The 12276-nt window shown below is 45.1% G+C and overlaps 1 protein-coding gene across 1 annotated transcript; it reads right to left on the bottom strand.

The window, feature by feature from the left end:
• Positions 1-1204: 1204 nt before the first annotated feature.
• LOC110496549 (hairy/enhancer-of-split related with YRPW motif protein 1) lies at positions 1205-5077 on the bottom strand. The gene is made up of 5 exons (XM_021572515.2): positions 4607-5077; positions 4317-4392; positions 4111-4194; positions 3798-3879; positions 1205-3423 (listed from the first exon to the last, which is right to left on the bottom strand). The coding sequence occupies exons 1-5, from the start codon at positions 4690-4692 to the stop codon at positions 2675-2677; spliced, it is 1077 nt and encodes a 358-aa protein (XP_021428190.1). The 5' UTR covers positions 4693-5077; the 3' UTR covers positions 1205-2674.
• Between the last annotated feature and the right edge of the window lie 7199 nt (positions 5078-12276).

Genomic DNA, 12276 nt, shown 5'->3' with positions numbered 1-12276 from the left:
TTCCCCCATAGTTACTGATGAGAATCACCTTACGAGTCTGGCAAACAAACGACAGGAAGAACGATAATGAGGATGGATGGAGACAGAGGGAGAGAAAGAAGGAGGGAAAGGGTGTGGGAGAGATACAGGAGAGGAGCATATTTTGGCAGAGCGTTGATGAAAGGAGGAGGAGGATGGATGGAGACCAAGTGAAAGAGAGAGGGATAGGAGGGTGGGTGAGATAGAGGAGGATGATTTGGCAGAGAGTTGATGAAAGGCGGAGGAGGAGGAGGAGGAGGAGGAGGCTCTGTTTTATCACTCCTCTGACGGGCGTCCCAGCAGCAGCAACAACAGTAACTTGGGGGAGCGTGGGAGCCAAGCACACCGGGAGGAGAGTGGGCTGCAACCATAGCTCTGGGACAAAGCAGCACTGTGCTCTCTCTTCTCTCTCCCTCCTACCTCTCCCCTCTATCCCACACTGCTCTATTTCCCTCTCTATTCCCTCTCTTTCTCTCTCCCCTCTCTCCCACACCCCTATGTCTATCACACTCTCTCTTTCCCACTCTTTCTCTCTCTCTCTTTTCCCACTTTCCCACACTGCCCTTTCTCTCCATCTCCTCTCCCTCTCTTCCCTCTCTGCCTCCCACACTACCCTCTGTTTCCCCTCTCTCTCCTTTAGCCTCCTCTCTCCTTTCCTCCCTCTCTCCCTCCTCCCTCTCTTCCCACGCGGTAGGGCCAGCCAAGCTGCCATTGTCCAGGACATCCCCTCGTTGTTAATCGCTTCCTGTACACACAGAGAGGCAATCAAGAGACCCAGAGGCTGTGGCTGAGACCGGGTGTCAACTGTCTCACAGCACAGCAGAGAGCAGCGTAGGGACAGATAGGGACATGGACAGACAGGGACTGGAGCAGGGACTATTACCACTGTTACCTATGGAGAGCAGTGTGGGGTCAAAGTCGATATTACTACTGTTAATCACAACGATATCTTCCTTTATCTAAACAGACTTCGGAAATGTTGGATAATGTTGGTGAAAGATTGATCTAACAATTAAAATAAATAAGGAAGAGAATCTCAACTGTTCCAGGCAGTCATATTAACCAAAGATGGATATAAATAGGGAGGGTTGAATTTTGAATATCAGAAATCGTTATTAAAATGTGTCTTTCTCCACACGATCTCAATCACACCACAGTTTGGGACATAGAAGGAGCAAACAATGGATTTCATTTTCTCATAGCTTTTTATTGCAGATAAGTCACACAGATAGATAAGTGAAGGACGGAATAGAGTACCTCACATGCCATCCCAGCACTCTCTCTTTACATACATCCCATCTCTAGTGTAGATGTATACACACAGTATATCATTATTAGAAAGCTGAGAAATCAGATGTATCAGCGCTTTTTTATACAAAACACTTATGACAAAATCACTTTTGAGGTTTGGTAAAAATACACATCTTACAAGAGGGGATGCTATTACTGTCACAGACTCGCCATAGAATCCACAGAGATATGGTCGGAAACAATCTAGAATTGGACCGTATAGGGGATATATGTAGTCTAGATATCTCTGAGCAATGACTATATAGAGGTACAGGGATACTGCAGTGTGTTTGAGCGATTGTTCCTATTGGCATCTATGTTTGAAAATGATATCATATGATAATTTGCCTATTAATTCATACAAAAATATATGTTTTAATTGAGAAGAGTGTCACGCCTACACCACTTTTTATGGATCATATAATATAATTGAATGCAGAGTGTAAAGAATTTATGTTGCAAGTCTCAGACCAACTAGTATTGTAATTCTTTGAAAAAGCATTGCATTTTTTTATTACACCGATTCCAATTGGTTCCATACATCTCAATAGCTGCCTGCTCAGCTCGCTATGACAGTATGTTGTTTAATGTTAAACAATTGTACAGCTACCCCTTTTTGACTGCAATCTGCTAACAATCAGAAATATAGGGTCTTGTGACCTCTGTAGACATCACGTCTAAGGACATGAACTCTTTGTTGTCCTCACCCTTGACTCATGACTGTAAATACATTACTTCAGAGAGATTTTGCTGCGATAGAAACTCACACAGAGAATGAAAATCAAACGAATGGAAAACAAGAGTGTTCCGGATAAATTCTAACAGTCAAACAAACACCTGGTTTTTAGTTCTTCCAGTCAATAAAATGCCATAAAAGGGGCACCACCAAGACCTCCCTCTCCATGCCTCTCTCTCTCCCTCTCTCTCTCCCTCTCTCTCTCTCCTCTCCCTCTCTCTGGGAGATACAAGTACAGTCCAGGGCTCAATGGGAAAACATAGGGGACAATTTCGCTGAGAACTTGATGGGCGACTGATTGACAGCCTGACCATCTGTGAAATGTTCCCCTTACAGGCTGAACAACACATAGATAACTCAATATTGTTAATTAAACAATCACTTTGTTTGCTCTCTTATAATTGTTTCCCTCTTTCGTCAACATCATAGAAAAACAACAAAATAAAAAATGGTATTCCTATAGCTATCTCCTTTATAGAATGTTGATATGGTATGATAGAAAAACAACATCTTCTTGGCCATGGAAAGGTCCAGCTCAGCTGGTGAGTTCAGTTCAGTTCGTAGTGATGGTGCACTCTCTAGCCATCTACTTGGTCAGTTTAGTCAGTGTGGAGGGGGGTTAAAGATTGTTCAGAAAGCCCCTATCTCCATGCCCCAGGGCCGGTAAGGCTGCTTCCCCAGGCTGGCTTGGCTGGAGGGGGTGTGGACGGGGGGGCTGAGGGTGCCGGGGGACAGCAGGGGAAAGGCACTGAAGGGGAAGGGGAACGCCGATAGGGTGGAGAGGGAGGACAGGGAGAGGGGAGGGGAGAGCTTGGAGGCTGCAGCGGCGGCTGTGGACGTCACGGTGAGGTTCAGCCCTGGGGGGAGGGGGGCAGCACTGGGGGGGACACGGAGAGGACCCCCCTGGGCGTGACTGTGCTCAGAGAGGGGGGTGGCACCGCTAAGCCTGCTGGGAGCATGGCCATGGGGCGAGGAGCGAGGCTCTCTCTCTATCGGCGAGGAGGAGGAAGAAGAGGATGAAGAAGAAGTAGAAGAGGAGGATGACGGTGAGCTGTTGGAGGCGCTGCGTGGTAACGGTAATGTCGCCCCCTGCTGGTGTTGATGGTGCTGCTGCTGGAGGAGGAGGTGGTGGGCCAGGTGGGCGGAGGGGGGAGACCCAAAGGCCGAGCCCCATGCCAGGTGGCCCAGTCCAGACACAGAGACGGAGTGGGCCTCTCTCTGGGAGGCGTAGCTGTTCAGGTGGGAGACCAGGCGGATCCGCAGGGGGTCAGTGCTGTCCAGGCCTTCCATAATGCTCAGGTAGCGGGCCGTCTCAGCCAGACATTCCCTGAAGCCCAGACCCCGGTAGTCCGAGGCCAGGGCATGGGCATCAAAGTAACCTGGAAGGGAGAGGGGAGAAGCAGGGTAAATTAACTGTTTTCAGACAATACCACCAAACAAGTAGAGCAGGAATAAAGGAAGTCTACTGAAGTCTACTAATAACAATGAGTGTGACAATCCAGGAAGATAGTTAAAGTTAGCAAAGAAACTAAAGCAGGTGTCTTGTGCTATGCCTGCCAGACTTATTAAAATATTTAATGAGATGCACATAGCTTGAGTTTACAGAACAACTCAGTGAAGAGAAAGATATTATACAAATCAACAACTTTACAGTCAATCAATATTATGTCAGTTCAAAAATATTGTTTCCTTTCATGATACAGTAATTATTTTATTATGGTAATTTATTGTAGTACAAACGACTCCACCACACCTTTTCCTCCAGCAGCATGAAGCATCTTCAGATGATCCACCGTCATCTGCAGAATCTCTGCTTTCTCCAGTTTAGCTGAACCCTGAAGGATTTCGGGACAGAAGGCACATTAATTAAACGAATAAAAAGGTATTGAATATCGTTTAAATCATTAAAGAGATATACTGGAAATTATTATTCCTTATTTACTTAAAACATGTGGAAGGTTTATAAACTTTAACTGTTCTCTACCAGTTCAAAGCACGTTGACGTGTCCTGTCAAACTTTTTGATAGGGCGATTGTTTTAACCATGACACAGGGATCGGATTTTACCTGCTTCTCGAACGCGCTAGGGACCAGTCTGCGCAGCTCGGTGAGGCTGTTGTTGATTCTGTCACGGCGACGTTTTTCAATGATCTGTAGGAGAGATGAGCGATTGGAACATTCAGTCACTGAAAAAAATAGAGAATTTAGTTGGTGTAAAAACGTGCGTATTACACACTTTTACGCACGAAAGTTCTAACAAGAAATGTACTCACTCCTCGACGGCGCTTCCTCGCATTCACTTGAGTTTTTGTTGCTGGAGACATCGGACCATGGGGAGAACTCATGTTCCTGAAAGAACAACACATTCAATTATTGTATTAATGTGCGTTACTAACGCACATCAGGCCTCGGAAATGACCAAATTGTTAAATATATTTTAACATTTTTGCACGTCTTTTCTCATAAACAATATCAAAGCAATACAGGAGTAAGACCCTTGAAACGTAGGTTCGGAACACATAATAATAATGCAATGAAACGAAAATATTGGACACAATCTTACCCATTTTCATCGGCACTCTCCTTCTCAACCTCAATGTTCTCGTCCAGCTCGCTGTCCGAGGAGCTAAAATCGTGATTCCTTTTCATTTTTATCCGCTGTTGTGTTTCCTTCGTTCAGAGTACAATACAGTATGGTCCAAGTCTTTCAATTCTCCGACTCTCTGTGCGTCTATCAGCTATGCGTCGAGCTCATCCGTTTGAAGGACCAAGCTTTCCCACGGTATCATTTCTACATCACTGCCAGCCAGAAGGGGCTTGGCATTGCACCATAACTAGCCAATTATAAGTCAGCTATGGTTTGAGTGACAGCACAGTTGCAAGGGAACTCTACGGCCTAAACACGCCCCACTGCTTTGAATGATTTTGACAGGGGTCCAATAGACTTTCGGTCCGTGACTGTCAACCCCCCTCCCCTCCCGAGTACTGTGGCTGTCTGTCCCGGTTGTGAGGAGTGGCTGGCCTGCTGTCACCACGCGCTTGCCGTGGGAAAGTTTCTTAGCCCAACGCTGATAACCAATCAGGGGCGACGGCAGTCTCCGGCGTTTGAAATGAATGGGGCAATTGGTCGGGGCGACGGGCGGTCTGGAGGCGAGCGTGTGAACCTGTAATCCAATACTAACTCATCTAAAGGACAGCCAGTGTTCAAGAGGAAACTATGAAGTCTAATCTTACCCATAGCGGACATGATGCACGGTAAAGATGCTTTAGGGACTGGAGAGGATGAGGACTTTGCCACACAAAAGGCATAATGCAATTAAAGGAGGCCAGCTTCCCCAGTGTGTCATCACCACACCACACCCTCTCTGGGTCCCAATAATGGCCACACTCCCAAATCATTTGACAGACATTGTTGTGTGTGTTTGTATATCCCCTCTCCTCATGTGACAAGCAGATTAAGCTCTTGCTGATCCTTTTGACCTGCTTTCATGAGTCATACACACACACACACACACACACACACACACACACACACACACACACACACACACACACACACACACACACACACACACACACACACACACATGTGGTCACATGTTTTCTGCTGGTCTTGGCTGTCTCTCATGACAGGCTGCCATGTTCCCCCACCTCCTGCCACTGTGACCTGATCATGTGCTGGCTGGCTGCCCTATAAAGATTCTGATAAGAGGAAGAAAGGTGAGAGGACCATACAGTACATCAGCAGTATTTGCCCCATGACCCTTGTCCATATAATCTTACTCATTATGATCTGAAAGGCAAAACTGATCCTAGATCAGAAATCCTACTCTGAGACAGTCTATGAATCCCTGATCCTTATCTCTAATAACGCTAGTCAGCAGCATGCATAATAGTCATCAGGCCAGGAGAGGAGCTGCCTTGGTAAGAAACATGAATGAGAGGAAGCTCTTAGGGCTGTTTTCATGTTGTTGTTATTGCTGCCTTCAGCCAGCTAGCCTCGAGTTCAGACATGACACAGACAGACGCATTCCCACACACTCCCACCTTGCTGCTGCCTGCTGATTGTTGGCGTGGCAGGGGGGCACAAACATATACGTGCACGCACGCACACACACACACACACACACACACACACACACACACACACACACACACACACACACACACACACACACACACACACACACACACACACACACACACACACACACACACACACACACACACACACACACACACACTTCCACATTCTGCTGCTGATTGTTAGTGTGGCAACAGGCAGGCAGGCTTGGCGGGCTGTGAGTCGGAGGGTGGGTGGGATGGGGGGCTTCGTTCTCTCCCTGTTGTATTTCAAATTCACTGAGGGTTCCCACGCTGCTGTTATTTTCTGCCTGTTGTCTTTGTTCTCCAGGCTCATCACATGTTGTGATTAGTGCCTTTCAGAGGACTGCCTTTGAAGGTAACCGAGGCGCACGCACGCATGCACACACACACACACACACGCACGCACGCATGCACACACACGCACGCACACACACACACGCACGCACGCACGCACGCACACGCACACACACACACACACACACACACACACACATCCAGCCGAGGTAGTGGCTGTGACACAACATCATTTCCCTCAACCCCCCTGCGCTTGCCAATCAGACTGAAGCTCAAACAGTCTTATTTCATGTTGGCTTGGTGGTTTGTGTCCTCTGACTTTTAGACTACACACACAGTCGCTGTGTGGTTGTCTTGGGGTTGTAGGTCATCCGACTGTCTGACACACATAGCCACGGTGTAGTTTACTCCAGGAGTTTATTAATGTCATAATGTTATTATTCCAGGAGGTGTTAATTGATACATGAAGTGTCTGGAGGATCAGTTCAAAGCAAAAGAAAATCCTTCTTCAAAGATCCTCCTTTTTCTCACCTCTCTTTGACTGATTTCTTTGAGTTTGCTGAAAACTGAGATGCAACAAACAGACAACAACCAAGAAATCATCTGACTTCATTTACAAGCCACAAGTCCCCCGGGCCCAAATAAATGGATGCCTCTGGCCTCTCTCTGAGGCCCCAGAGGAATACATGGGGGAGCTTCTGAAATGGCCCTCTATTTCTTTTAATACACTACTTTGTCTGCCTCGTCTAATAGCCTCTGTCTCTGAGGGCTCTTCATCACACACAGGCTCTCTAACCGACATGGGATAAGATGTCGAACAACGGCGTGAGGCTCTTCGGAGTCCAGACAGATGTTCCCTGATGGAAACAATGAACAAGCCGACACGTCATTCTTCAGTCACAAGGACCAGTGGAGACCACATGTTATTGTTTATAAATAACCTCTGTGCATTAAGTTTCACAGAGGAAAGGCTAGCTTTGTCTCCACTCACTGGGAGAGGAAGCACTGGCTAATTCTCCCTGAGACTTGTGTGACAACCGCTCATTGTGTGTGTGTGTGTGTGTGTGGGGCGGGGTAGGGGGGGCATTGTTTGTTTGGCCGTGTTTGGTCATCTACATACACATGCACAAACACAGACACACACACACACACTAACACACAATGCCTTTGGAGGATGTGTTCAAGTGGTAACCCATTGACACCCATGCCAATTCTCACGTTGTCTCCTTCCCCCAAGGGAAGGGTTCTAGAGCCACCTCTGTCTTTCATTGTCAACCTACCACACCCCATATTTATGTCAGCCCCAGTTTTGACTGACTGAAGTCAAGAGGATCACTTCCCATTGGCATGTACAGTTGAAGTCAGAAGTTCACATACACTTAGGTTGGAGTCATTAAAACTCGTTTTTCAACAACTCCACAAATGTCTTGTTAACAAACTATAGTTTTGGCAAGTCGGTTAGGACATCTACTTTGTGCATGACACAAGTCACAAGTCCAACAATTGTTTACAGACAGATTATTTCACTTATAATTCACTGTATCACAATTCCAGTGGGTCAGAAGTTTACATACACTAAATTCACTGTTTCTTTAAACAGCTTGGAAAATTCCAAAAAATGATGTCATGGCTTTAGAAGCTTCTGATAGGCTAATTGACATAATTTGAGTCAATTAGAGGTGTACCTGTGGATGTATTTCAAGGCCTACCTTCAAACTCAGTGCCTCTTTGCTTGACAACATGGAAAAATCCAAAGAAATCAGCCCAAAATTGTAGACCCCCACAAGCCTGGTTCATCCTTGGGAGCAATTACAAACGGCAGAAGGTACCACGTTCATCTGTACAAACAATAGTACGCAAGTATAAACACCATAGGACCACACAGCCGTCATACCGCTCAGGAAGGAGACGCGTTCTGTCTCCTAGAGATTAACGTATTTTGGTGCAAAAAGTGCAAATCAATCCCAGAACAACAGCAAAGGATCTTGTGAAGATGCTGGAGGAAACAGGTGCAAAAGTATCTATATCCACAGTAAAACGAGTCCTATATCGACATAACCTGAAAGGCCGCTCAGCAAGGAAGAAGCCACTCCTCCAAAACCACCATGAAAAAGCCAGACTACAGTTTGCAACTGCACATGGGGACAAAGATCGTACTTTTTGGAGAAATGTCCTCTGGTCTGATGAAACAAAAATAGAACTGTTTGGCCATAATGACCATCATTATGTTTGGAGAAAAAAGGGGGAGGCTTGCAAGCCGAAGAACATCATCCCAACAGTGAAGCACGGGGATGGCAGCATCATGTTGTGGGGGTGATTTGCTGCAGGAGGGACTGGTGCACTTCACAAAATAGATGGCATCATGTGGAAGGGAAATTATGTGGATATATTGAAGCAGCATCTCAAGACATCAGTCAGGAAGTTAAAGCTTGGTCGCAAATGTGTCTTCCAAATGGACAATGACCCCAAGCATACTTCCAAAGTTGTGGCAAAATGGCTTAAGGACAACAAAGTCAAGGTATTGGAGTGGCCATCACAAAGCCCTGACCTCAATCCCATAGAACATTTGTGGGCAGAACTGAAAAAGCATGTGGGAGCAAGGAGGCCTACAAACCTGACTCAGCTACACCAGCTCTGTCAGGAGGAATGGGCCAAAATTCACCCAACTTATTGTGGGAAGCTTGTGGAAGGCTACCCAAAAAGTTTGACCCAAGTAAAACAGTTTAAAGGCAATTCTAGCAAACACTAATTGAGTGTAAGTAAACTTCTGACCCACTGGGAATGTGATGAAAGAAATAAAACCTGAAGTAAATCATTCTCTCTACTATTATTCTGACATTTCACATTCTTAAAATAAAGTGGTGATCCTAACTGACAAAAGACAGGGAATTGTTACTCTGATTAAATGTCAGGAATTGTGAAAAACTGAGTTTAAATGTACTTGGCTAAGGTGTATGTAAACTTCTGACTTCAACTGTATTTTCAATGCAGCATCATAACGGCCTCTTGTTGGATCCACTTGTTGGATGAAAGTACGTTAGAAATGGATTATAAATGCAGAATTATTATTAACACATTTAACATGGCCGTTAGTACCCTTAAAAAGGGTGTACGATGCCAAAGTCTGTCCAATGAGAACACAATGCTTCACTTTTTACATTTTCATTATTTCCCAGAAATATTTGACTGTGCTTGTTGATTTTAGAACGGCCCCTCTTATAAATATGCAACTGCGGCAGCCTCTTCCCAGACGCCTTCATATGTGTTGTGCTGGAGGGGGTTTCTAGTCGAGGAAGTGGGTCGACAGGTTTGGCCTGAGTCATGTCTGACTCCTGGTGGGTGGCCATGATGCATAGACACCACAGACTCTCCCCTTGGGAGGGGGGTTCTTTCATCTCTGGTCTGGTTTGGGGGACCGGAGGTACAAATGTAGGACCTTAATTTGAGCCAGTTTGCTACAGCAGGAAAATTATCTTGCAGCAACAGGATATAAGAATTATAGACGGGTTCGTTGGTTAGCAACAAAACCAAGGTGTGCTCAACAATGGGGAAAAACAGACAGGGTTGTCTTAGACTTTTGATAACATGTAAGCTATATTTCTTCTCCACTGTTTATTGAAAACATAAATACATTTGCAGAATGAACACTTGTTGTCTCTCAAATACATTGTTACAGTTGTTGGTTAGCTAGCCAGCGAATTTTTGCCATATTTGCATTGACATGAAATCAGTCAAAACACCTCAAATCAAGACATGGTATCAATAACATGATGAAACATGCTGAAACAAGCCACTTATGATTCCCCACATGGCAGTGTCATTCTTGCTAGAAATCTGGCCAGAATCACAACAGGCTTACTTCTGCTCCATGGAAGCGTGCACATCGTTTTCGTGACGTTGTCAGCTGACCCATCTATTATGTGGATTATAATTAATGGCCATTTTTTGTAGGGGTTTATACATTGTTTTTAGGGAAAATTAAGTCTGACATGTTAAAGTGGAAATTAATATCCTTTTTAAACCTTAAATAAGCTAAAAGTTTGCTCTTCCACTTTATATTCTCATCAACAAAAGACTGATCTATATGTTTGAGGGCTAGGGCATTGAGCCAAAGACAGATCTGTGTGATTCATGGCTAGGGCAATGAGCAACAGACTGATCTGTATGTTTGAGGGCTAGGGCATTGAGCCAAAGACTGATCTGTATGATTCATGGCTAGGGCATTGAGCCAAAGACTGATCTGTATGATTCATGGCTAGGGCAATGAGCAACAGACTTATCTGTATGTTTGAGGGCTAGGGAAATGAGCAAAATACTGATATGTATGTTTGAGAGCTAGGGCAATGAGCAAAAGACTGATCTGTATGATTCATGGCTAGGGCAATGAGCAAAAGACTGATCTGTATGTTTGAGGGCTAGTGCAATGAGCAAAAGACTGATCTGTATGATTCATGGCTAGGGCAATGAGCAAAATACTGATCTGTATGATTCATGGCTAGGGCAATGAGCAATAGACTGATCTGTATGTTTGAGGGCTACGGCAATGAGCAAAAGATCAATCTGTAAGATTGATGGCTTGGGCAATTAGCAAAAGATTGATCTGTATGTTTGATGGCTGGGGCAATTAGCAAAAGATTGATCTGTATGTTTGATGGCTGGGGCAATTAGCAAAATATTGATCTGTATGTTTGATGGCTAGGGCAATGAGCAACAGACTGATCTGGACAGGGTCATAGTGTCTCCCGCCCCTCCTGCCTTCAGTATTTATGCTGCAGTAGTTTATGTGTCGGTGGGCTAGGGTCAGTCTGTTATATCTGGAGTACTTCTCCTGTCTTATTCGGAGTCCTGTGTGAATTTAAGTATGCTCTCTCTAATTTTCTCTCTTTCTTTCTCTCTCTCGGAGGACCTGTGCCCTAGGACCATGCCTCAGGATTACCTGGCCTGATGACTCCTTGCTGTCCCCAGTCCACCTGGCCGTGCTGCTGCTCCAGTTTAAACTGTTTTGCCTGCGGCTATGGAACCCTGACCTGTTCACCGGACGTGCTACCTGTCTCAGACCTGCTGTTTTCAACTCTAGAGACAGCAGGAGCTGTAGAGATACTCTTAATGATCGGCTATGAAAAGCCAATTGACATTTACTCCTGAGGTTACCTGTTACACCCTCAACAACCACTGTGATTATTATTATTTGACCATGCTGGTCATTTATGAACATTTGAACATCTTGGCCATGTTCTGTTATAATCTCCACCCGGCACAGCCAGAAGAGAACTGGCCACCCCTCATAGCCTGATTCCTCTCTAGGTTTCTTCCTAGGTTCTGGCCTTTCTAGGGAGTTTTTCCTAGCCACCGTGCTTCTACACCAGCATTGCCTGTTTGGGGTTTTAGGCTGGGTTTCTGTACAGCACTTTGTGACATCAGCTGATGTAAGAAGGGCTTTATAAATACATGTGATTGATTTATCTGTATGTGTGAGGGCTAGGGCAATGAGCAAAAGACTGGATTGTCCGTGTTCATTTTAGCACTTTGACTGACATGTTGATAGATGAAACGCAATCCAATCTGATGTATTGGTGGTGAAGTAATTTGAGGCAAAAGCATATTTGGAATACATTTTAGAATTTAGAATGAGTAGCATCTTTGAATACCTTCATTGTGTTATTTTTACTACACCGCTGTAATTACATTTCCAGAAAAATTGCTGATGTTACCAGTACTACTCCCAGTACTCTCAGACACCACACACACACACACACTCACACACACACACACACACACACACACACACACACACACACACACACACACACACACACACACACACAAACACAC

The sequence above is a fragment of the Oncorhynchus mykiss genome, chromosome 18 (genome assembly GCF_013265735.2).
Source record: "Oncorhynchus mykiss isolate Arlee chromosome 18, USDA_OmykA_1.1, whole genome shotgun sequence".
NCBI lineage: Eukaryota > Metazoa > Chordata > Actinopteri > Salmoniformes > Salmonidae > Oncorhynchus > Oncorhynchus mykiss.
Note: the sequence above shows the minus strand (reverse complement) of the source record. Positions and strands in the feature narration are given on the sequence as shown.

What these genes read in the sequence shown, in the direction of transcription:
- LOC110496549 (XM_021572515.2), bottom strand. Translation starts at nt 4,692, where the DNA reads ATGAAAAGGAATCACGATTTTAGCTCCTCGGACAGCGAGCTGGACGAG. An exon ending in GAGAGTGCCGATGAAAATGG is followed by an intron (nt 4,393 to 4,606) that starts GTAAGATTGTGT and finishes TTGTTCTTTCAG; the next exon opens with GAACATGAGTTCTCCCCATG. An exon ending in CTAGCGCGTTCGAGAAGCAG is followed by an intron (nt 3,880 to 4,110) that starts GTAAAATCCGAT and finishes GAAATCCTTCAG; the next exon opens with GGTTCAGCTAAACTGGAGAA.